We start from the raw sequence: 27,735 nt of genomic DNA on the forward strand, positions 1-27,735 counted from the left end.
CGCTCGCCTGCAGGCGTTCCTACTCTGCGCCTGTCATATGATCAGCTTCCCGTTTGTTTGTGTTCATGCAGCAAGCTAACCGCTTCCCACTATGAAACCTCCTCATCTGTATCCAAACTAAACATTTAATCCACACCGATACCACCTCAATTACTCAAACAGATCCTACAAAGTCATCATAGACAGATCAAAGGGATTCAAAGCTTAAAATATAGATTTATAATCATGTCGATGGAGTACGAGGAGCAGCTAGCCGGAAGCCTGGTGGACTCTTTCCCCAAAGATTTCGGCTACGGCGTGGAAAACATGGACATGATGCAGGAGAACATGGAAAACTCTCCTTCTGCAGACAATAAACCCAGAATCCTGCTGATGGGACTGAGGAGAAGCGGGAAATCCTCCATCCAGAAGGTCAGATCCCATGGATACAGCACTGCACTAACTAAAAAAGTACTATGGTAATGCCCTGGTTTTGGACACGATGATAACACCATGGTGTTCTTTGAAGTACATTACAGTATAAAAAGATATATAATTTCTTGCAAAAACGTACTGTGGCAGTCCCATGGTACAATCGTGCTATCAGATGATAGTAACGTTACTTTTGTACTTCGATGTGTACCGTAGTGCTTTCGAGAATACCATGGTAACTTACATGTTCATAGTGCCTTATTTCTAAAAGTACTATGGTATTCTTGGAAGTACAACGGTATATTTCAAAGTATCATTATTACCATAATCATCACTGTACTCTTGTACCCTCACAGTAACGTTACTTGCTTGTAAGGTCGGTATGTTTTATATTATGTTATTACGTTTAGTACTTTTTGTAAGTGTAACATTATAGTAGTGCACAAAATCATAACATTACCAAAAGTACCATGGTTACCCCTATTTTGTAAAATACAGATGTGACATTCTGATCAGACTCTCATTTGTAGTATTAGATTTATATGTATACGTTATAATTGTTATAGCCTATATCATGTATTTATGTATTACTATATTATTATTGTTATATTTTTCATGTGTAATGAAAACAAACCGTTCTGTAATGATACAAGCGCTTGTCATAATATTATTTTTTCCCCTTTATATTTTTATTCCAGGTCAGATGAATGGGGCTTTTATTGAACATTTGTTGACTGAAGTCAACATGAAATTAAAGTGAATGTTTACTTTCTTAATAAATTTATATGATCATATCATGCATAATTTATCAGTGCATGTTATTGCAAAAGAAAAAAAAATGCTTTGTTTTTTTTATTTCGAATGGAACAACTGCTAGTTCTCCTCACATAACCAAGTGAGATGCTTTGCAAATGTTGTATGTAAACCTGTAGTTGCAAAATAATATTTGCTGCTTAAAATCTCTTGCCTCTGGAACGCATTTTATGTGTTAGGATGAAAGAATATTTTTGTCATTTGTGTATAGGCCTATGTAAGATGGTTTTATTACTGTGTGAAGTATTGACTATATCAGAATCAGATTTGTTTTGTAATCTATATGTCCATATGTTCATGTTTTGAATCTCAGGTGGTGTTTCATAAGATGTCTCCCAATGAGACGCTCTTCCTGGAGAGCACCAACAAGATCTACAAGGACGACATCTCCGGCAGCTCCTTCGTGAACTTTCACATATGGGACTTTCCAGGGCAGGTGGACTTTTTCGACCCCACCTTCGATTACGAGATGATTTTCAGGGGCACCGGCGCATTGATTTTTGTCATTGATGCTCAGGTAAACCGACGGCGGGAAAATATGAGAGTGATTCTGAAGAGCGGTTGTCATTCAAATTGCTTACTTTAATTTGTCCTTGTTCCATTCCTGGCTGTTATTAACATTATGTATGGATGTGTTTCTCTCTCTCTCTCTCTGTAGGATGACTATGTAGAAGCATTAGGGCGGCTACATCTGACAGTGTCGCGGGCATTCAGGGTGAACCCGGAGATCAATTTTGAGGTGTTTATACATAAGGTGGACGGTTTATCAGACGATCATAAGATAGAGACGCAGAGAGACATTCATCAGAGAGCTAATGATGATCTAGCTGACGCCAGTCTGGAAAAGCTTCACCTCAGGTTGGTTGTCCTGATGTACCGATACAGTCTAATGACAGATGCCGAGTGTTTGATAGGCTACCGAGATATTCTATCAAATAATGCATCAGAGATTGTGTAATTAACAGTGTTGTTATTGTTAAATAAAACTTAAAATCGTAACACTTTATTTTACAGTGTCATTGATACATATGTCACATGTAGTTATTATAGTAATAACTATAAATTATGCATAATTACATGCAACTAAACCAAACTCTGATCCTAATCCTATAGTGTTACTTAATAATACTTAGTACTTAAATGCATAATTACAGCGTAACAAAGGCACCTTCAAATTAAGTGCAACCCTTAAAATGTGTTTTTGTGGATTAAAATAAATCTAAAATAAAATATACATTTTAGATGAAAAAAACTTGAGAACCGTTTTGATACTGTAATAGTGTACAAATGAATACTCAAATAACACGATAATAGCATGAATCTGGATAAATTGAGAATCACATTTTTTTTTTTTTTTTTTTTTTATAGAGATCATGATTCTCCCACAATTCTGAACCGGCAACTAAACAATAACATGTAATTTTCTAGAGTTTCTGACAAAATGATAATTGCTGCAGTCTATTTGAAAATATTGAATTTATTTGAGAAAAATGTTTTTTACTTAGATTCAATGACTCGCTCATAAAGACTTCAGTTGCTTCATTACTGGATGAATCAGCATTTTTGAACGACTCTCTTGAAGGAATGATTCAATGACAAATACATTTTGTTTATCAGTCTCTTGTCGCCACCTACTGGTGTAACGGTGTAATTGATACAATCTTTATTGGAAGTGTCACGTCACTTTATGTCCATCTTTATACTGTTATGTTGTTTTCAAAACCATAATTTATTAGGCAAATTGTTTAAAATCATCTCCTTTTGAAGCTCATTTCCTGACATTCTGAAGGTAATTTTTGCATTATGAATGAATATGTTATGTTAATAAGCAATATTTCTCTTTGTTTGGTTTCAGTTTCTATCTCACCAGCATCTATGATCACTCCATATTTGAGGCCTTCAGTAAAGTGGTCCAGAAGCTCATCCCTCAACTGCCAACGCTGGAAAACCTCCTCAACATATTCATTTCTGTATGTACACTGCTGCTTTGCTCATAATGATTGCTTCTTGAATGCTTCCAGCATCCATTAATGTCCGATTTAGCTCGTTCTAGATCAAATGTCTCTGCTCTAAATGCTTTTATTGGTGTTTATCGATGCACATAAGAGACAGATAACAGAACTGATAAGTGTATATTTGCGTTGTTCCCTCTCAGAATTCTGGGATTGAGAAAGCGTTCCTGTTCGACGTGGTCAGTAAGATCTACATCGCCACGGACAGTTCTCCGGTGGACATGCAGTCGTACGAGCTCTGCTGTGACATGATCGATGTCGTCATCGACGTCTCGTGTATTTATGGGTGAGAATCTGCCAACGTTACACAGCATAAAACGGATGATTATGTCCATCCTGAAGATCTTGAGCTTTACTACACTGCAATGCTCTATTTACACTAGCATTCAAAAGTTTGGGGTCGGTATGATGTTTTTAATGTTTTTAGAAATTAAAGTCGTGGTAACAGTTTACAATAAGGTTCATTAGTTAATGTATTAACTAACATTTACTAACAATGAGCAATACATATGTTACAGTATTTATTAATCTTTGTTAATATAATATTAGCTAATTAAAATCCAACTGTTCATTGTTTGTTCATGTTAGTTCACAGTGGGTTAACTAATGTTAGCAAATACAACCTTTGATTTTAGTAATGTATTAGTAAATGTTGAAATTAATATTATCTAAGATTTAGGGCTGTAAACGATTAATCGCGATTAATCGAATCCAAAATAAAAGTGTGTGTTTTCATAATATATGTGTGTGTATTGTGTATAATTATTTTGTGTATATAAATACACACACATGCATGTATATATTTGAGAAATATTTGCATTTATATACTGCATATATATTTTTATATTATATATAAATAGAACTATTTTATATATAAATAACACATTTTTCTTAAATGTATACATGCATGTGTGTGTATTTATATACACAAAATAATTATACACAATACACACGCATATATTATGAAAACACACACTTTTATTTTGGATTCTATTAATCGCGATTAATCGTTTACAGCCCTACTAAGATTAATAAATGCTGTAGAATTGTTGTTCATTCTTAGTTCATGTTTAAACAAGGTAGTCAACTAATGTTAACTAATGAACCTTATTGTAAAGTGTTACCGAAGTCTTTTATGCTCACTAATGCTGCGTTTATTAAATAAAAAATGCAGTAAAAACTGTAATATTGTGAAATATTGTTGTTTTCTATTTGAATATATTTATTGTAGAAACCGTGATACATCTTTTTCAGGATTCGTTGATGGATATAAAGTTCAAAAGAACAGCATTTATTTGAAATTCAAATCTTTTGTAACATTATAAATGTCTTTACTGTCACTTTTGTTCAATTTAATGCATCCTTGCTGAAAAAAAAGTTGTATATACTATTTTAAAATATATATTATTATTTCAAACTTGTATAAGATGATTGTAATATATGGTATCCTTTTGTTTTGTCCATTTGTTGAATGTATAGTCTAAAAGACGACGGCAACGGTAACGCTTATGATAAAGAGTCTCTGGCCATCATAAAGTTGAACAACACCACAGTGCTTTACCTGAAGGAGGTCACCAAGTTCCTGGCTCTGGTCTGCATCCTGAGAGAGGAGAGCTTCGAGAGGAAAGGTACAGGCACGAGCGCTCAATCTAGAGCATCAGCATGACTTCGACTTCAACATGACTGAAGTTACAGTGTCATTTAGACTGCGGGTCGTTTATTTGATTGATTTGACTTTCCTTCCACACACTAAATAAAGCAGGCACTGGATGATGCTCGCTCGTAAAATGTTTTCGTTCCTTCAAGAAACTTTGCGATTTGAGTTTTTTGCGAGTAAAATTTATTGGGGGGGATGCAACATTTTCTGCAGTAACGCAAATGTTTTGCATTTCTCAAATGTTTTGCATTTCTCAAATGTTTTGCATTTCTCAAATGTTTTGCGAGTGAACAGAATATTTCTTGGGGGAACGCAAACGTTTTGTGAGCGAAAGCAATTTTTTTCAGAGGAACGTAAAGTTTATTGGGGGAACACAAGGTTTCTCAGGGGAAAGCAGATGTTTTGCGAGCGAACAGGAATTTTTTTGGGGAAACGATTCAGTTTTGTGATTAAATGTAAAGTCTTTTGGGGAACTGAAAAGTTTTGCAAGCAAAAGCAAAGTTTCTCACAGGAACGCAAATGTTTTGCGAGTAAACGTAAAGTTTCTTGGGGTAACGCAACATTTTTCTCACGGAAACGCAAAAGTTTTGCAAACGAACGTAAAGTTTCTTGGGGTACGCAAAAATTTTGCAAATGAAAGCAAAGTTCCTCAGAGAAACGCAAATGTTTTGCGAGTAAACGTAACGTTTCTTGGGGAACAAAAAGTTTTGCAAGCGAAAGCAACGTTTCTCAGAGGAGCGCAAATGTTTTTAGAGTAAACGTAACGTTTCTTGGGGGAACGCAAAAGTTTTCTCTGTGGAACGCAGATGTTTTGTGAGCGAACAGAAATGTTTTGCGAGTAAACGTAAAGTTTCTTGGGGGAATTTGCAAGCGAATAGAAAGTTTCTTGGGGAACAAAAAAGTTTTGCGAGCAAAAGGTAATGAAATATATTTCTCGCTTTATGGGCTCCGTATTGTTTCTTACTTAAAGATGTCTCTGCATATTAAATTCTGTAGTGTGTTAATATGCGATTCCGAACATCTCATCTCATGTCTCTATTTTCCACAGGTTTGATAGACTACAACTTCCACTGCTTTCGAAAGGCCATCCACGAGGTATTCGAGGTGAGCAGCTCCACCCAGAGGACGGGAGTGGCGGTGCAGTCCAGCCCCCCCAGCAGCAGCGGTAACGGCCTGTCCCGGCTCAAATCAGCAGCGCTCAACGGTACACCCAGGAGCCTGGTTTAACCCAGGACACACGGACCTCTGAGAACACAGGGCCTTCACACTAGTGCGCTGAACATGCGCTAAGGTACACGTGAGATTACTGGAGCGTTTCTCTAGTTATACCTGCAGTTCCAGGACCTGAGAGACACAACAGGACACTCATACAGGAGAGACTACATTGCTGCTTTTTATGATATTTCGATGTGTTTGTGTGTATGTGTGTGTGAGAGAGAGAGAGAGAGAGAGAGAGAGAGAGAGAGAGAGAGAGAGAGAGAGAGAGAGAGAGAGAGAGAGAGAGAGATTGTGTGCAAACACAACATCAGCTGTTGTAATAGAGGGAAATGGAAAACTGTAGTTTAGCCAACAGAATGAGGCACTATGAAACGGTGTTACACTGAGCAAATCTAGACTCAAAACTAGTGAGCAACCTATCCTTTTTTATATATCCTTATGTGTTTAAGGTGGCTAAAAGTGCTGTCTAGGTATGGCGCTCACTGCGTTTCGAGGCACATTCCACTTTTCAGTGGTTTGAGTGTGAATCTCAAACATGTTCAAGTGACATTTCACCAGAAAATCAAAATGAGAAAATTGCTTCTGTAAAATTTAGCCCGTTTTTAGCTGCATTAAAATGTTTACATTGTTTTTAACGAAAAACATTTTACCCAAATTCTCATAATTGCTGAAAGGTAACTTTTTTGTAATTCTCAGTTTTTCATTACTTTAATGCAGTATTTGTATTGTGATAAATACTGTATTATTTAAATCAGTGTAAATGTTGTACGATAAATATGTGATGTATGAGTTCTTTACCATTCAAAATAATATATTGTTCACATTTTTAATGAGAATACAGTTTGTTTGTTTTTTACAGTATTAAGAATTTGGTTAAAATTGTGCTTAATTTTCATCAAAATATTGTCACAATGTAACGACTAAATTAGAAATAGGCTTAATTTTCTTTAAGCAATATCTTTCCTATTTCATTCTTTTGATTTCGGGGTGAAATATGACCGGGACATGTTAGATTCACCCATGAAACAGATCTTTTTGTAGCAAAATTCCCAGACCACCCCCGTCTTTAAGATTGCAGTTGTTAATATTGGCCAGTCCTGTGATTGTGTTGGCTGTCGCTGTTATTTACTCCTGACCGACACAAAGGGAAAATAAAGGGAGAAAAGGCTAAAGACGCTTTTGAACGTCATCATGTTTCTGTGAACTTACAGCAAAATGAATCACAGACAGAGACTTTTTTTTAAGCATCAGCCCAGACTAACAGGAAGAGTGTGTTTTCCCATTAAACGGTTTTTCCACAGTTCTGATATACGTGTGGAACACAGAATAATAATGCTCAAGTTTGTTGAATATGAGATAAAGGTATTATGTTTTCATATGACAAGTCCCAGGGTCCAAAATAACCCTTTTTTCCTTTTCTTAGATGATTCATTGTTTTAGTCGTATTCAAAAATTCCCCTTTCTTGAATTGATATAATGTGGGCTGTGTGTGTCTATGTAAATGTGTGTACAAGAAACTCACTGCTGAATGTGATTGTAGAATGAGTGTGTGTGTTATTATTTTTTTCTAATAAAGTGTAAAAGAATAAGATATTAATTTTGTGATTGAATTATAAAGATTATTACTTGTAAAATATCAAGAAAAGGATATTTGTTTACTTATGGTATATTTTGTCTCAGAGCACGCTGATAAATTAAAGCTATATTCATTTGAGCCCTGGTCTGAGTCGTGTGTGCGTGTGTGCGCCCGTGCGTGTGTGTGCGGCGCGCGCGCACGTGTGTGTTACCTCTAGATGTCGCTGTCCGTTGAATTCGACAAATTGAAACGCATAAGTGGAACTAATCTGAATATAAAAGGAAAGAACAGCAGTAGATAATGAATTAAGAGGCAACACTATTTGTTTTTAATACATTAATTAAATTTTTGTAAATGTTCAACTCAACTTTTGTTAACTCATTAACAAACTGTTATGCTGTCCCTGAGCAAAATGTCTAAGTGGCGAGTGTGTGGGAGTTTTTCCCTAAAGTTATAACATTTCAGAAGGACATTCCATGTTGCCATGTTAGACAGGCTGGAGAATCAACTTAAAGCTGTTGAAGGTTTAATGTCGTGGTGTGTGTCAGATGTGGGAGGGCTCAGAGTGCAAATGTCTCGCCCAGTGGGAGGATCAGCTCTCTGTCGTGTGTGTGTGTGATGTTTCATGGGAAAAACTGCAGTAACACCACTGTGTCTCACAGACAGACTTTACAGGCTGTGGACAGGGACAGATCAGCTGGACACTTCAATACCACGGTAAGATGTCAACTAATTACTGTAGAGACTATATAGTAAAAAAAAAAAAAAAAAAAGAATTATTCAGTTTTAAAAGCTGTATGATAACGTCTTGTTCAGGAACTCTTTCTGTTGTTTCCCGACCTATCAGTTTCAATGGAAACTGAAATGTGATTGGTGTATTATGGATTAATTAGTCCCAGGAACCTGTGTGTGTGTGTTTATATTTTATTAATTTATAAATAATAAATTCAATTTGTGTTACTGTGTGTGTGTGTGTATAGTATTAGTATATAATATACTTTTTAATTATTATTATTATTAATTCATTAAAATAAGTATTAATTTGATTAATGATTTGTTTTAATAGTTATTAGAGAGAGAGAGAGAGAGAGAGAGAGAGAGAGAGAGAGAGAGAGAGAGAGAGAGAGAGAGAGAGAGCAGTTGTCGCTGTTGTCCTGCTGTTCAGTTCAGCTGTGGTACAGTAATTTTGGAACAGACTCAAAGTAGTAGTTTACATTTTCTATAAAACAATGACAGTTGTGTGTGTGTGTGTGTGTGTGTGTGTGTGTGTGTGTGTGTGTGTGTGTGTGTGTGTGTGTGTGTGTGTGTGTGTGTGTGTGTGTGTGTGTGTGTGTGTGTGTGTGTGTGTGTGTGTGTGTGTGTGTGTGTGTGTGTGTGGCACCCCAGGGGCTCGGCGACAAAGGCCGCATGAAAAGTGAGTTATTTTTGTCCAGAACGCAGGCAGTTTTCTCACACACACACACACACACACACACACACACACACACACACACACACACACACACACAGTGTACTGTATATCCCTCTGTTTCTCACCAGTATTAAGATGAAATTTGCCCACACTTCTCTGTTCCCTAGTGTCTTTTCTCCTTCCCAGATTTCCTTTTCAGTACTTACAAAAAGCACTGTGGTGATGCCATATGTATTTATGTACAACATGATACTAGATGATAATTTCCAAATGAATGTACCAAGGTATAGTACTTCTGAGGAAAAAACTCTCCTATACCTAAAATGCTAAATGTGCCAAGATAGGAATAAAGTTTTTTTTAAACATTAACATCATGAATCCATAAAGTTGCTTTAAAACAATAGAGATTCCTCTGAGAGAGAAATACTTCCCAGATTGTAGACACTGGAGTTGAATGAGTGGGAATTGTGGCGCTCGTTCTGAATCCTGGTGCACATAAATTTAAGGGCTGAAGTTTTGTGGACACACTGTTGCTGAGTAAGATAGATGGAGCCTGAGTTTGCTGTTAGTCTCTGGTGAATAGAAGAGCGCTTTCCACCACTGGCAGGATTTATATATCTCAAAGTATATCTCCCTTTTGGGCGTTAATAAATGAATCACACTGTCGTGCAGATGAATGAGAACTACCCAAGAACTCAGTGAATGGACTCTACTATACATTATTATAGGTCCTTATGAAGTCTTTTTGAAGGTTGTGATTTCTTAAGCCCAACTTTAAGGCATGCGTAAGCTAAAAACACACCACTAAAGTGAAAAAAGAACATGTAAAAAATCTAACTCAAAATATTAACAAAAACTAAAATAGTATTTGTATGATACTGTTCGTTTGACAATGACATTAATTGTAGATATACTGTATGCTATTATATGTACAAGCCCATGAAGAAAAATCCCAGACAACTATGTTGTTATTGCAATACAGTATTTTAATGTAATTTTAATTACATTAGTTTAATGTAGCAAACCACACCCAAGGAAATTGGGTCAATTTTAATTTCACATTGACTGTATGCACCTTTTTCTTTTACAATCCCAGACAGATAAAAGTGTAATGTGAAATCAAATGAAATAGACATTAATATATTTTAATAAGACAATTCTTGCTAAAGAAATGTTCTATAACTTCTAATTGGCTGCACAATCAAGTGCATAACATTTTGGCGCAGTTTTTTAGACGTTAATCTATCACCCCTTTGAGTACAGAGGTACATTACCAAAAGAGTCACACATTAAGTATGTACTATTAGACCACATGCTTACAATCATCAACATGTGTTTGCTTGTGTAGAATAGGTATCTGACCTTATACTGCTACACGAACTTTGACCTCTCTTTTTAAAAGCCGCCTCATTTAGTTTCATTGTAACGGCATGGATGGACGGAACATGGCATTGTGGGAAGGCGCCAGTATGATGCTTGTTTATAGAGCGAGGTAAATATGGCTTGTAAAAGAGTAATTAAGACTAACTTCGGCATTCGCTCTCTATCCGCAAGCCACCGGTGGTGTCCACACATCGGTTTTTCCACCATCTAAGTGTATGATGTCACCAGCAACTTCCAGACTTACAGCGAATTTGGCACCAAACTGTATATTTCCACTCGCATCCAGCAAACACGTCGTTATGAGGTCTGATCGGACGGGTGTATGAGGAGGCGGGGGGGGGCTGTGACCACATAATATTTTTAGTTGGCCCAAAAACTGGAATGCTGTGCGTAATCTTTCTCCGTGAGTAAATGGCAGAAATGTTGGTCTTCTAAGAACTCGGTCTGGTTTTTCTCAGCCTGAAGAGAGGAATGTGCCATTTTTAGGAAGAAAAATGCCTTTGTTTGCCCTTTTGGAAACCATGAAATTCTTCCCAACCATGGCCCTGACCACAGTGGCATTCCCACAGGGTGGTACAGGGCAGAGAGACAATAGCTGGACACATGCCAGAGAAGAACACTAGGCTTACAGACACACTGCACTAGAAAAAATGAGACCACTTTTAAATGGGTCGTGACATGAGACATCAAATTTGCCTTGGTCTTTTGACATATACGAGATCTTTGAACCATTAAAACATCCTGCAGGTTTCATAGCTTAAAGGGATAGTTCACTTTAAAATTAAAATTCTGTCATCATTTACTCACCCTCAAGTTGTTTCAAACCTGAATTAATTTATTTCTTCTGCTAAACACAAAGAAAGATATTTTGAAGAATGTCAGTAACCAAACAGTAGTCTGTACCCATTGACTTCCATAGTAGGAAAAAAAAATACTATGGAAGTCAATGGGTACAGACTACTGTTTGGTTACTGACATTCTTCAAAATATCTTTCTTTGTGTTCAGCAGAAGAAATAAATTAATTCAGGTTTGAAACAACTTGAGGGTGAGTAAATGATGACAGAATTTTAATTTTAAAGTGAACTATCCCTTTAAAACGTCCTTCTCATTATAAAAAAAGCAGAGCCATCTGCTCTCGCTATTTTGAAGTCATACACCGATTGGTCCGCCTCAACACACCTATTGTGGGATCAATGACGTCACACGGGCCTTTTCTGTAAATTATGGTTTTATGCGGATAATGTTTTCAAACCACTTACTCACATTCATTAGCGAGTGGACATTGATACTGTCATCTATGCAGTGACATTAGCCAATCATAACAGTGGCTGTTTACTGACAAGCCTTAAAGGAGCCGCCCCTTAAAAACTGATCATTTCAGACAGAGGGTAAATGAAGGTAGGAAATTATTGTTTTTCCACATAAATATTTGATTATGTGTGCGCAAAAAAAAACAACTTAATTTATATTATGTGAACCTCAAGGAACATATGACAATTATTTAAAAAAATCCATGTCATGACCCCTTTAGTTATTAATTTTGTTATTGTTAAATGTATTTACTGAACGTAAAATGTTAGGTTGGCTTGATTTAAATTTTGTAATATTTCCTAAATTATACATTCATATACTATCTTCTTCTAAAAAAAAATCAGAATAGCTCTGTGAATTTGTTTGTTTATTTTTCATGAAAGTGTTTGAACAATCTGATTTCACCACAGTGTAGTAACAACTGGATTTTAATGTGAGCAGTACTTGCCCATCCAAAACTCACTGCCACGATTCTAGGGTGTTCTGAGTGGTTGCCAGGGTGTTGCTAAGGTATTGGGAGGTAGCTGTACACAGAGTTATTTGTTATATATTATAGTATTCATTAATATTTTGAATTCGTTTTTTTTATGTTTTAGTTTAAGTTTTAGTAATTTAGTCTTCTTTTTTTCTTTTTTAGTTTAAACTTATTTTATTTCAGTTAGTTGCCAAAGCAATATATCTAATTTTCATTTAAGTTGTGTTAACTTTAATCTAATTTTTATAGTTTAGTTTTAGATAACAACCTAAAATTGAGATGGTGGATGGATGTTTGGTTGTTATCATGTTGCTATGCCATGGCTAAAGTAATCTGAGTGGTTGCCAGGGCGTTGCTATGCTGTTGCTATGTTGACTAAGTGGCTGTTTTTGATTAAATGTTGCTATACATATTGCATAATGATGATTGCTTTGAATCTTGTGTGGTTGTTGAAGCATGAAATCATTCGTTTTAAGGTCAAAGGCCTGTTGAATTGTAATTCACACCACAGATGAGAATTATAAGTCCATATTCAGCATAAGTTGTTTTACCAATCAAATGTGGTGATTCTGGACCAGGTTTAGTGTCTAAGATCAGTATATAGAAGAGAAAACTTTTTGAGGGAATGCCTAAAGACTGGATAAGGAAAGAAATGTAATCCCTTCTTCTCACATAATAAAACCTGTCTGGCACACAGATATGTTTAATAAGCATCATATGATGACTGTGTTGTTTGCTAAACATCTGAAGCTGGCTCTAACACGTCCCGTGGCAGGAAGACACATTGTTCTTAAGAGTAAACTAACCCTCCCGGGATCTCAACCAAGATATTAGATTCAGAACTAAACATATTTTTCATAACCCAAATTGGTATTTATTCTTCAGACTGGAATTTGCACTTTAATCTGCACAAGTTTTGCTTTAATCAACGTTTGCTTCATTTCCCAGAATTCTTCGTTTCGCATGTCTCATGTTATTCATTCAGAGTCTTTCTCAATTTCTTCATTTTATTCACAGTCTGACTGTTTCAGCTGCAATATTTGTCAGAAATATGTGAATTAATACTGTAACTATACTAACTCTTTAACTACACTCTTAGAAGAAAAGGTTATATGTGGAACAAGGGCATGTCAGGTGATTCAAATATAGAACCCATCATGGGGTCATTTTATGGATTTAATGTTTTAGTTCATTAATTTTCTTTTAATTTACATTTCATTTTAATGACATTTTATGAATGAAACAGTTTGAAAACATACTTTATAACTTGAAAGAAATTAAATGACCTATTTAATATGAAAGTATAATGCATTTATCCTTATATAAAACCTTTTTGGCACAAAGCCTTTTTTAAATTGAGTCATGAACCCTATGAACCAGTTTATGAGAATTTTACTTTAATAAAAAAAAATGTATATATTTTGCTTAATTTCCTAGAATACTTAGTTTAGCCTATCTCATTTTTCCTGCTGTTTATTTAAAAAAAATAATTACCATACTCCCAAACTAAATTTAGAAACTCACAGTCTGAACATCTGTCAGAAATATGGGCAATGTAAGTTTAACTACAAGTTTACACGCAAGTGGACATTGAGTACTTTTTTGTGGTATTCTAAATCTGGGATGAATTTAAAATCCACAAACAACATGTTTAATATGTCGATGGATTAATTCAGAATGGCTTCAGAATGTAACTTTAAAGTTTTATTACACTGACATTTGGCCCGCAGGTGTTCAATAGCAATACTTCCACTGGCACAGACCTCAGGAAACAAACTACCAAAGTACACACACACACACACACACACACAGAACACAGTTAACCAGCTGGTTAATTTTCCACCCACTGAACAATGGGGTTGGAAACTTTTGCAGCTGCTGAATAACGTACTATGTGCTTCAGTAAGTGTGAGTAATTTTGAGTCAAATTAGGGGTTCATTATATTTTCTTCTCATAACACATGATGCATTGAATAAGCTTGACTCCAGTAATACCTGTGGAAACCACATTCAAAGAAACGTTTTTGTTGTTCTAGTGTTCGGTTTTACAGACCATTTAGCAGCGTGTTTCTTTAAAGACCTGCGGCTTGGGGAATATATGATGTGGAACCAGAACAGAGACGCCCTTCCTGGATTTGCCATTGCATGGGGTCTGTGTAAGTCCGCACTGTTTTTAGATGGGCCGCGTCTTGTTGAGTGCACATGTGGATCGGAAAATATTCCTTGTTATGCAAAGTCATTAATCTGCACCTTGTGAAGGCAGGTTTAATCATGTGGGAATGCTGTGGAATTCATTTGATTAGTTGTTTGCCAATGTTCTGCTTTAGATGGCAGACTTTCAAGTGATATAGCGTTCTTTTGTAATGAAATCAGGTTTGATCTTTAGGGGAGAGGGGTATTAAAAAAGAGTGGAATAAATAAATGTGGTCAGAAATTTTTAATGTAGGTGGTTTGAAATGCAATTAAATGCAAATGATCTTTCTTGTCTGCATGTCTGTCTGAATGATCTGATCAGATTATATGTGGTTTTCCATCATTCTGTGATTGGTTGTTACCGTTTTTTTTTCATCTGCTTACACACGTTTTGAAAACTTTGCCTCTTTTTTTCAAAACTTTACCTGCAAATCCAAGAATTGCACACGCAACATGCATCACATCTCTTGCGAAACGAAGCACTGCATTCAAAATATCACAAAAACCATCTCAAAAGCAAACATTTGTCTTACGTTGCAAACACTTTTGTCTAATATTGTATTTTTGAATATATCATACACACAGTTATTCAAAACCTAAAGCTCTTATTTCACAAGCTCCTCTGTACATTTTTCTACAAGATTGAAAGTAATTGGCAGAGATTTGTTGAAAAATTCATTGTAAACATGAAAGCAAGATTGAAACCAAACTATTTTTTTTTTACTGTAAGCATTTGTGGTTGTGAATACAGTATATTACTCAGTCCGAAAAACCTATAACTTAACCTTTTGTGTTTGTGTGTGTGAGAAGTGTGTGTGAGGCACTGATGAATTAGTGTGGCATTTTGATAGTTTGTGTTTGAAAAAGGAAATCAAGATACTTCCTGTTAGATTTTTGTGTGTTACATAGAGAATTGTGTGTTGTGGTTTGCAAAAAGTGTTTTATGAAGGCCGAGAATTAGTGTATGGTTTAGCATATTTGATGTGTGGTTCTGGTGTTTGAGTGTCAGTTTTCAGAAATTCTGTGACAAGCAAGGATTTTGTGTGTAAGCAGTTGATGTAAAATGTTTTGATCAATCGATTATCAAACCGTTTTAGTTGCAGCCCTACTGTGTTCACTTTTCCAGTTCTTTTCCACTGGAATAAAATGTCTCAGATGTGCAGACACTCTTTTGTGAGTCATGAAATGAGCTGTCAGTTAGACGTAGCGAAACGCAAAGACTGGAATGTCAGCGTAGTGAATAATGTGTCACCTATGATCTGGAAACTGACATGGAACGATTCTCACATTCTCTTCATATTTCTGCTTACATTATATACATTCCACAACACTTACACATGTCTCTCTTATCCTTCTGTATGAGAATGATTTTGTTTTCATTTTACTGTTTTTTTATGTTTAAATTGTTGCAGTTTATTTTTTATTTTATTTTATAATTTTGTTTGTTGTTGCTTAATTATTTAACATCTTATGTAATTGTTTAATTATTTTATTCAGTGGATGATTTGGACTGGATAGTCAGTTCCTTTTCACATTATTAAGTGTGCATAAAACATGTAAACTCCTTCAATAGTGTTATGTGTGTGTGATTTTTTTTTTTTTATTATTTTATTTTAATTATTTGTGACCCTGGATCACAAAACAAGTCACAAGTCGCACTTTTGTGGCAATAGACAACAATACATTGTATGTGCTTTTATGCCAAAAATCATTCGGATGTTAAGTAAAGATCATGAACATATTTTGTAAATTTCCTACCATAAATATGTAAAACATTTATTTTTGTGTGTGAATGCAGCACAATCTCCAACAGAAATGCACAACTTTAAAGGTGATTTTCTCAATGTTTCAATTTTTTTGCACCCTCAGATTCCAGATTTTCAATAGTTGTATCTCGGCCAAATATTGTCCTATCATAACATATCGTATACATCAATGGAAAGCCTTATTTATTCAACTTTCAGATTATGTATAATCTAATCTTCCAAAAAATTACCCATATGACTGGTTTTGTCATCCAGGGTCACATTTATGCATTTCATTATTTTATATTTTATATTTAAAAAATTTTTTTTTTTTTTTTTTTTCAGTCGTGTTTAAAAAGTTCCAGGATACATCCTAGGATAAGAGTGTGTTTGTTGATGAGTGTCCAGAGTGCGCAGAACTGGAATCCAGACAAAGCAGCAGCATTTTTTGGTCACTACATAATTCCAATACTTCCATTTGTGTTAGTTTTACCGTCTTAACTATTATTGTAAAAAATATGGAAAATAATGATAATATGACAATGTGTCCAAACATTAGACTGGTAAACCTCTTGGTACTCATGAAGGAATGTTCTTGTGTTTATATGAGGAGTCACTCAAAGTCCTGTACTGCATTGCTCGCGTCATTCCTCAACAAAAACAAGATGGTTTTGGGGGGGAATATCTGAGCTATTTCCAGTTTACAAGGCCGTTCTCTCGTTTGGGGGTGAGAACAGGATATGAAGAAGGGGGAGAATGCGAAATCACTGTCATGAAAGGGAGTTGTGATGTTCCTGACCCTCGGGGAGTTCTATACATCTCATTAGATCCGCATGTTCTACAATCAGAACGACTCCCACAAAGAATGCCAGAGGACAGCGGGAATAAGAGTGGGACAAGAGATGCAGGCAGAGAAAAACTCAAGCTAATAGTCTTCCACACATTGTCCACTGAATATAAACCCATATAAGTGTGCACATCAGGGTATAAATCACGACAAGCGGCAAGTAGATATTAGCCTGGGTCCTACCCAGTGTTGGGGGAAATGCATTACAAGTAACTTGAGTTACGTAATCGGATTACTTTTTCAAGTAACTAGTAAAGTAACGCATTACTTTTAAAATTTACAACAACATATCTGAGTTACTTTTTAAAATAAGTAACGCAAGTTACTTTGTTTTCCCATTTAGTGACTGATAGCTCTCCTGTCCTCATGTTGAGACAAATCAAAGTGCAGAGGCGTGTGTGTGTGTGTGTGTGTTCCTCAAAATGAATAAAATCAGTGAAATGCAGAATCAGAATACTATGCAAACCTCCAAATAACTAAATATGTTAAATAAAACATAATTTTAATGCATTTAATCTCACTTTATTGACCAATCTACTTGCTTCTGACCTTCGATGATTCAGTTAAATAGGCAAAAATTACTATAGATAGATAGAAAGGTTTGCTTGTTTGCTTTCCTCTACTATACACATTTCCTTCAGCCCTTATGATTATTATTTCACTTTTAGTGTGAAAGGGTCTTTACATTTGCCCAAAACTATAACTTTTGTGTTATAAAAAAACAAGCCCAGCCCAGGTTGGGAAAAAAGTAACGCAAAGTAACGTAACGGATTACTTTTCTAAAAAAGTAACTAAGTAATGCTTAGTAATGCTTAGTTACTTTTTAAGGGAGTAACGCAATATTGTAATGCATTACTTTTAAAAGTAACTTTCCCCAACACCAGACTTTCGTACATTTCATTTGTACAGAGAGTCTGGCCTCTGTCCATTGACAAGCGTTAACTTCCTTGTAGGCTTCCTTGAGGTTTAAAACTATTGGATCTGCCCAGAGCCACTCTGGATCTGCAATAACCAATCGCTAACGTTTGGTCGTGACGTATGACGACTCAAACTAGCACACAACCTCAACGTCATCGTTCTCAGCCACTCCCTCTGTCCGCTGATTGGACCATTAAAAAATTGACCGGAGAAAACTCACGAATATAACACAAACCCAGACGACGTAAAGGAAAATAAAAATTGAGCGGAAGTACGTAGGAGGGCGGAGCCAGGCTAACTAGATATAGCTGTGGACTGCAGATCTCCAGAGCAGGGTGTGAACTCCTAAAGACTTTCACCTCCGCCAAATGTCGCTGACTTACTTTTCAAAATAAAAGTTTGTAAATAAGCATAGTTTCTCATTGAGAATTGAACTGATCTTACATAAAATGTTAAAGTTATAAAATGTGCTACATAAATAAATATGCCCTCGAGATTGACGTTTCATATTTGAGGGGGCGATAGCGTCCCAGAGCTTGTGGCCAGGGCATAGACTGGAAAAAATAAGATGGTCACTTGGGACATCACTGCATGATGAGAACTGCTTAAAATGAAACCATCTTTGGGGGAAATTATTTGAAGTGTAATTTTTTACAAGTTTGGCTTGTGTCCCATTCAAATACACAGAGAGGCTGGGGTTTATGGCCTTTATGAGCCACCAAGGGTTGATCGAAAAGCTTTGGCTTCACTTGTCAGGACTCGTGTGGCACGCTTGGGCCAGGGCCTTTTGGACAAGGCTGAAGAAACCTCTCGTCCCCCTGAGTTAGCCTGTTTTTTAAAGGGGTGGTATAATGCCCTTTTCACAAGATGTGAAATAAGTATTTGATGTCCCCAGAGTGTGTATGTGACGTTTTAGCTCAAAATACCCCACAGATATGTTTATAAAGCATGTTAAAATTATACATTTTTGAGGGTGAGCAAAAACACAACCATTTTGTGTCTGTTCCTTTAAATGCAAATGAGCTGCTGCTCCCGGCACAAGGGGCGGAGCTTCAAGAGCCTGCACTCACACAGACATGCACTGAAATTTTCAACAACTTTTAGCCTTTTATGTTCAAACCGGAGTCAGAAAGATGGAGAGACTCAAGAAGAAGTGACAACATGTAGAAACAACAGGACATTTCTGAATGGTTAGTTGATGAAATTATAGCTTATCTGTAGCTTCTAGTCATTGATTAGCATATTCTGTCTTGATAATATATAAATCGTGTTCAGGGGGCGGGGTTTATGTACATTTTAGGGTTGGTGATGTGATGTCACTGACCCGGGAGGAATGTCGTGTAGTCTCTACCAGCCGTTTAGTCCTTAAAAAGCAATTTATTTAAAAGCAAATATCTCCCTTTGCTTTGAACTTTGAGCGTTGTAACTTTGCAGATGTTGTTTATGCTCAAACAGCAACATTACACACTAACTAAAGTTAGAAAAGTGAAATCATAATCAACCACCCCTTTAAGATCCGATCAATTTTCAATGGTTAAAAGAAGTCCTGGGCTGTTTTCTCATTAAACATCTTGCTCTACTCAGCAATATATCACATTACAGAAGTTTAGTGTTTGTGTGATTGTGAACGCTGTTTCTGTTTGAAAAGATATAGTGAGAGTTTTTAGTGTGGGAATCTGTTTATTCTCACGCTCTGTCCAGGACACACACAGTGGACGTCGGTCATGATCACACATTTAACACGCATATAGAAAGTGACCGCATGTTTCCCCACTGGATCGTGATGACCATCTGATGCATTTAATCAGAGATAATGGACTAGACTCAGATCCCTAGAGTATCTCTCTCTCTCTCTCTCTCTCTTCTCTCTCTCTCTTGCTTTGCATGCTGGGGGTTTTGGGTTATGGGAGCAACAAACGGGTGAGAAGAGCGAATTAGTTTTTTTCTACTTTGTTTCTAAATTTCTTTTTGTTTATTTTTTCGTATTTTCTTCCTTTATGTTTTCTTTTGCTTTGTGTATATTTTTATTTACTTAATTTCGAGTATCAATTACGCTTCGGTTCTCGGAAGTTTTTCGGCTTCGTGGCGGAGGCCTGAGATGGAGGCTCGCCCGAGTAGCGGGGTAAAGTTAGTTTTAGGTTCGATATTCGCCAGACATTCGTTTTTCCATGTCACTGCTCTATAAAGTCGGCAGTCTTACAGATATATCAATACCAGGATTACTTTTAACAGTAGTCAATCAATGTATGTCGACATGAAAAATTCGTTAAAAATAACCTTACGTGCATTATAGCTGCATATTTATACCTGAGAGTGCTTTAACGCGCTGTCACGGCTCATAATGCTTGAGGGAACGTCTGCCAATTACACCAACTGCGTTAAAACGTATAATTTGTACTAGTTAAAATGACTTTTTATACTTAAAAAAGGATATGTTTAAATTCCAAAGCTTGCAGTGGGATACTATTAGTAACATCGACTTACCAGTGACATTTTGCCAATACCTCCCATACTGTACAATATACAAATATTAATATAAAAATAATTCACCTAAAATGTTTTGTCATGTTTAAAATGTTGTAGTAATTCCCTAGTGACCAGACTGACTTACTACAGGTGACATTCTAACAATACCTCCCTTACTGTACGTACAGTACACAAATATGAATATGAAAATATTACTGTAATTCACCTAAAGTGTTTTTTCATGTTTCAAATGTTATAGTAATTCTCTAATGACCAGACTGACTTACTACAGGTGACATTTTAACAATACATCCCTTACTGTACGTACAGTACACAAATATTGATCATAAAAGATAACTGTAAATCACCTACATATTTTTTATTATATTTCAAAGGTTGTAGTAATTCCCTAGTGACCAGACTAACTTACTACAGGTAAAATTTTAACAATACATCCTTTACTGTACGTACAGTACACAAATATTGATACTAAAATATTACTGTAATTCACTTACTGTTTTTTTTCATATTTCAAAGGTTGTAGTAGTACCCTAGTGACCAGACTGACTTACTACAGGTGAAAATTTAACAATACCTCCCTTACTGTACGTACAGTACACAAATATTAAAATGAAAATATTACTGTAATTCACCTATAGTGTTTTTTCATGTTTCAAAGGTTGTAGTAATTCCCTAGTGACCAGACTGACTTACTACATGTGCAATTTTGACCATACCTCCCTTACTGTACGTACAGTACACAAATATTAACATGAAAATATTACTGTAATTCACCTATAGTGTTTTTTCATGTTTCAAAGGTTGTAGTAATTCCCTAGTGAGCAAACTGACTTACTACATGTGCAATTTTGACCATACCTCCCTTACTGTACGTACAGTACACAAATATTAATATGAAAATATTACTGTAATTCACCTATAGTGTTTTTTCATGTTTCAAAGGTTGTAGTAATTCCCTAGTGACCAGACTGACTTACTACAGGTGAAAATTTAACAATACGTCCCTTACTGTACGTACAGTACACAAATATTAATATGAAAATATTACTGTAATTCACCTATAGTGTTTTTTCATGTTTCAAAGGTTGTAGTAATTCCCTAGTGACCAGACTGACTTACTACAGGTGAAATTTTGACCATACCTCCCTTACTGTACGTACAGTAGACAAATATTAATATTAAAATATTACTGTATTTCACCTTTAGTGTTTTTTCAAGTTTCAAAGGTTGTAGTAATTCCCTAGTGACCAGACTGACTTACTACAGGTGAAAATTTAACAATAAGTCCCTTACTGTACGTACAGTACACAAATATTAAAATGAAAATATTACTGTAATTCACTTATAGTGTTTTTTCATGTTTCAAAGGTTGTAGTAATTCTCTAGTGACCAGACTGACTTACTACAGGTGAAATTTTGACCATACCTCCCTTACTGTACATACAGTACACAAATATTAAAATTAAAATATTACTGTAATTCACCTATAGTGTTTTTTCATGTTTCAAAGGTTGTAGTAATTCCCTAGTGACCAGACTGACTTACTACAGGTGAAATTTTAACAATACCTCCCTTACTGTACGTACAGTACACAAATATTAAAATGAAAATATTACTGTAATTCACCTATAGTGTTTTTTCATGTTTCAAAGGTTGTAGTAATTCCCTAGTGACCAGACTGACTTACTACAGGTGAAATTTTGACCATACCTCCCTTACTGTACGTACAGTACACAAATATTAAAATTAATATATTACTGTAATTCACTTATAGTGTTTTTTCATGTTTCAAAGGTTGTAGTAATTCTCTAGTGACCAGACTGACTTACTACAGGTGAAATTTTGACCATACCTCCCTTACTGTACGTACAGTACACAAATATTAATATGAAAATATTACTGTAATTCACCTATAGTGTTTTTTCATGTTTCAAAGGTTGTAGTAATTCCCTAGTGACCAGACTGACTTACTACAGGTGAAATTTTGACCATACCTCCCTTACTGTACGTACAGTAGACAAATATTAATATTAAAATATTACTGTATTTCACCTTTAGTGTTTTTTCAAGTTTCAAAGGTTGTAGTAATTCCCTAGTGACCAGACTGACTTACTACAGGTGAAAATTTAACAATAAGTCCCTTACTGTACGTACAGTACACAAATATTAAAATGAAAATATTACTGTAATTCACTTATAGTGTTTTTTCATGTTTCAAAGGTTGTAGTAATTCTCTAGTGACCAGACTGACTTACTACAGGTGAAATTTTGACCATACCTCCCTTACTGTACGTACAGTACACAAATATTAAAATTAAAATATTACTGTAATTCACCTATAGTGTTTTTTCATGTTTCAAAGGTTGTAGTAATTCCCTAGTGACCAGACTGACTTACTACAGGTGAAATTTTAACAATACCTCCCTTACTGTACGTACAGTACACAAATATTAAAATGAAAATATTCTGTAATTCACCTATAGTGTTTTTCAAAGTTTCAAAGGTTGTAGTAATTCCCTAGTGACCAGACTGACTTACTACAGGTGAAAATGTAACAATATGTCCCTTATTGTACGTACAGTACACAAATATTAACATGAAAATATTACTGTAATTCACTTATAGTGTTTTTTCATGTTTCAAAGGTTGTAGTAATTCTCTAGTGACCAGACTGACTTACTACAGGTGAAATTTTGACCATACCTCCCTTACTGTACGTACAGTACACAAATATTAAAATTAAAATATTACTGTAATTCACCTATAGTGTTTTTTCATGTTTCAAAGGTTGTAGTAATTCCCTAGTGACCAGACTGACTTACTACAGGTGAAATTTTAACAATACCTCCCTTACTGTACGTACAGTACACAAATATTAAAATGAAAATATTCTGTAATTCACCTATAGTGTTTTTCAAAGTTTCAAAGGTTGTAGTAATTCCCTAGTGACCAGACTGACTTACTACAGGTGAAAATGTAACAATATGTCCCTTATTGTACGTACAGTACACAAATATTAACATGAAAATATTACTGTAATTCACCTATATTGTTTTTTCATGTTTCAAAGGTTGTAGTAATTCCCTAGTGACCAGACTGACTTACTACAGGTGAAATTTTGACCATACCTCCCTTACTGTACGTACAGTAGACAAATATTAATATAAAAATATTACTGTATTTCACCTTTAGTGTTTTTTCATGTTTCAAAGGTTGTAGTAATTCCCTAGTGACCAGACTGACTTACTACAGGTGAAAATTGAACAATAAGTCCCTTACTGTACGTACAGTACACAAATATTAAAATGAAAATATTACTGTAATTCACCTAAAGTGTTTTTTCATGTTTCAAAGGTTGTAGTAATTCTCTAGTGACCAGACTGACTTACTACAGGTGAAATTTTGACCATATCTCCCTTACTGTACGTACAGTACACAAATATTAATATGAAAATATTACTGTAATTCACTTAAAGTGTTTTTTTTATGTTTCAAAGGTTGTAGTAATTCCCTAGTGACCAGACTGACTTACTACAGGTGAAATTTTGACCATACCTCCCTTACTGTACGTACAGTACACAAATATTAATATGAAAATATTACTGTAATTCACCTATAGTGTTTTTTTGAAGTTTCAAAGGTTGTAGTAATTCCCTAGTGACCAGACTGACTTACTACAGGTGAAAATGTAACAATATGTCCCTTACTGTACGTACAGTAGTGGTGTCAACAATAATCGATTCGGCGATGCATCGCAATGCGGGATATGCACGATTCAGCATCGATGCGGCAAAGTGCCATAATCGATTATGTCACTGTTTATTTTCTGGCCTTGAGTTGGACAATAAAGTTACTTTCTTGCGCATAACAACAACAACAATCAAGACGGCTGAGGCGGAGGGAGATGACCGCGATAGACGGGTAATTAAAAACGCACCCAAAGCTTGGAAAAGCGGACATCTGGGCACATTTCGGATTCTACGAAGTTAATGGGAAACTAAACAAGACGAGGCTGAACACAGGAGCGCAGCTTCACGGCTGAGACACGAATAGACTATTAACATAAAGCTTTTACTCTTAAACACAAAAGGCACGTCCATTTGAATAAAAAAAAAATTTATTAAACAAACCAGATCAAGAGCAAAAACGAAATAAAGTGCATAACTGAAAAATAAAGCATAGGCTCAAAACTAATACAAACAGTGGCTCCAATAATTATTTCCCGTCTTCTAAAAAAAAAAATGCTGCTACACTGCTGATGTCTTTGTTGACATGGTAGAGGAGGACTGACTATGAATTAAACGCTCTCTCAATTAAATAAATAATATTTTGCAAACCTTCTAGCCTAATTTCTTCAGTCTGTCTCTCTTCTCCGGTGGGTTGGGCTAATCCAAAAGAAGTGAAAACAAGGGGGGTGTTCTGAAGACAGACTGTTACCTGTGAAACAGGGGTGCTCTGAAAACACCCCCATTTGCAATTAGTGCTTTCCACCTGATGAAATGAACGCGCAAAACGAATTAAATGAACGCGGGAAAACTGATGAAATGAACGCGCAAAACGAATGAAATGAACGCGGCAAAACGAATTAAATGAACGCGGGAAAACTGATGAAATGAACGCGCAAAACGAATGAAATGAACGCGGGAAAACTGATGAAATGAACGCGCAAAACGAATGAAATGAACGCGGCAAAACGAATAAAATGAACGCGGGAAAACTGATGAAATGAACGCGGCAAAAAATCGACCAATCAGAATTTTGGTCAAGCCAGAACGTATCGACCAACAATCGACTGGGAGATTACAGCCCTAGAAAGCAGTGATTTATGTTTTCTTTTTCAGGTTTGAAAATGCCATATCCATATACCCTGTACCATTCAATTTTATTTTGTTTAATGACATTTATGTCAAAGATACAGGAGAGTGATAATACACACATAGCAGCCAATACAATCTGTTGTTCAATATATGACTGCTTGTATTGCCTCATCATGACTGATGAAAAAATTGCCTTGTGTGCAGTAGAATTTTGATGCATCGCAATGCATCGTAGAATCGAATTGAATCGAATCGTTACCTTGTGAATCGTAATCGAATCGAATTGTGAGGGCAGTGCCAATGCACACCCCTAACGTACAGTACACAAATATTAATATGAAAATATTACTGTAATTCACCTATAGTGTTTTTTCATGTTTCAAAGGTTGTAGTAATTCCCTAGTGACCAGACTGACTTACTACAGGTGAAAATGTAACAATATGTCCCTTACTGTACGTACAGTACACAAATATTAATATGAAAATATTACTGTAATTCACCTATAGTGTTTTTTCATGTTTCAAAGGTTGTAGTAATTCCCTAGTGACCAGACTGACTTACTACAGGTGAAATTTTGACCATACCTCCCTTACTGTACGTACAGTACACAAATATTAAAATGAAAATATTACTGTAATTCACCTATAGTGTTTTTTCATGTTTCAAAGGTTGTAGTAATTCCCTAGTGACCAGACTGACTTACTACATGTGCAATTTTGACCATACCTCCCTTACTGTACGTACAGTACACAAATATTAATATGAAAATATTACTGTAATTCACCTATTGTGTTTTTTCATGTTTCAAAGGTTGTAGTAATTCCCTAGTGACCAGACTGACTTACTACAGGTGAAAATGTAACAATACCTCCCTTACTGTACGTACAGTACACAAATATTGATACTAAAATATTACTGTAATTCATTTAATGTTTTTTTTTCATATTTAAAAGGTTGTAGTAGTACCCTAGTGACCAGACTGACTTACTACAGGTGAAAATGTAACAATAAGTCCCTTACTGTACATACAGTACACAAATATTAATATGAAAATATTACTGTAATTCACCTATAGTGTTTTTTTCATATTTCAAAGGTTGTAGTAATTCCCTAGTGACCAGACTGACTTACTGCAGGTGAATTTTTAACAATATATCCTTTACTGTAGGGGAAGTACACAAATATTGATACTAAAATATTACTGTAATTCACCTAAATATTTTTTTCATATTTCAATGGTTGTAGTAGTACCCTAGTGACCAGAATGACTTACTACAGGTGAAAATGTAACAATAAATCATTTGCTGTACGTACAGTACACAAATATTGATACTAAAATAATACTGTAATTCACATATAGTGAAAAAACACTATAGGTGAATTACAGTAATATTTTAGTATCAATGTTTGTGTACTGTACGTACAGTAAAGGATGTGTTGTTAAATTTTCACCTGTAGTAAGTCAGTCTGGTCACTAGGGTACTACTACAACCTTTGAAATATAAAAAAAAAAAACATTAAGTGAATTACAGTAATATTTAGTATCAATATTTGTGTACTGTACGTACAGTAAGGGACGTATTGTTACATTTTCACCTGTAGTAAGTCAGTCTGTTCACTAGGGAATTACTACAACCTTTGAAACATGAAAAAACACTATAGGTGAATTACAGTAATATTTTCATATTCATATTTGTGTACTGTACGTACAGTAAGGGAGGTATGGTCAAAATTGCACATGTAGTGAGTCAGTCTGATCACTAAGGAATTACTACAACCTTTGAAACATGAAAAAACACTATAGGTGAATTACAGTATTATTTTCATATCAATATGTGTGTACTGTACGTACAGTAAGGGAGGTATGGTCAAAATTTCACCTGTAGTAAGTCAGTCTGTTCACTAGGGAATTACTACAACCATTGAAACATGAAAAAACACTATAGGTGAATTACAGTAATATTTTCATATTAATATTTGTGTACTGTACGTACAGTAAGGGAGGTATTGTTAAATTTTCACCTGTAGTAAGTCAGTCTGGTCACTAGGGAATTACTACAACCTTTGAAACATGAAAAAAACCACTATAAGTGAATTACAGTAATATTTTCATTTTAATATTTGTGTACTGTACGTACAGTAAGGGACTTATTGTTCAATTTTCACCTGTAGTAAGTCAGTCTGGTCACTAGAGAATTACTACAACCTTTGAAACATGAAAAAACACTATAGGTGAATTACAGTAATATTTTCATATTAATATTTGTGTACTGTACGTACAGTAAGGGACTTATTGTTCAATTTTCACCTGTAGTAAGTCAGTCTGGTCACTAGAGAATTACTACAACCTTTGAAACATGAAAAAACACTATAGGTGAATTACAGTAATATTTTCATATTAATATTTGTGTACTGTACGTACAGTAAGGGACTTATTGTTCAATTTTCACCTGTAGTAA

The 27,735-nt window shown here is 35.3% G+C and overlaps 2 protein-coding genes across 4 annotated transcripts in view; both read left to right on the forward strand.

Annotated features, from left to right (window-relative positions):
- Positions 1–26: 26 nt before the first annotated feature.
- rragcb (Ras-related GTP binding Cb) lies at positions 27–7,826 on the forward strand. Of its 2 annotated transcripts, XR_013795160.1 has the most exons (8): positions 40–411; positions 1,538–1,741; positions 1,883–2,082; positions 3,080–3,194; positions 3,380–3,522; positions 4,716–4,864; positions 5,942–6,322; positions 6,364–7,826. XR_013795160.1 is itself a non-coding variant. In XM_079591743.1 (7 exons), exons 1-7 carry the CDS (start codon positions 226–228, stop codon positions 6,118–6,120), a joined length of 1,176 nt encoding a protein of 391 aa, XP_079447869.1. In that variant the 5' UTR covers positions 27–225; the 3' UTR covers positions 6,121–7,824. The 2 variants fall into 2 exon arrangements, 1 of the variants encoding a protein (XP_079447869.1); XM_079591743.1 differs by having other exon boundaries at positions 27–411; positions 5,942–7,824.
- Positions 7,827–8,272: 446 nt separating this feature from the next.
- The window catches only part of fhl3b (four and a half LIM domains 3b), a 37,343-nt gene continuing 17,880 nt past the window's right edge, over positions 8,273–27,735 (forward strand). Inside the window, exon 1 of one of the 2 annotated variants that reach the window (XM_079591744.1) lies at positions 8,273–8,404. The gene's annotated coding sequence lies outside the window, so the exon portion shown is untranslated. Of the gene's footprint in view, positions 8,405–9,073; positions 9,102–27,735 lie in introns of those variants that run through there. The other variant, XM_079591746.1, reaches the window with a different exon arrangement.

Source organism: Phoxinus phoxinus (genome assembly GCF_949152265.1).
Source record: "Phoxinus phoxinus genome assembly, chromosome: 19".
Taxonomy (NCBI): Eukaryota; Metazoa; Chordata; class Actinopteri; order Cypriniformes; family Leuciscidae; genus Phoxinus; species Phoxinus phoxinus.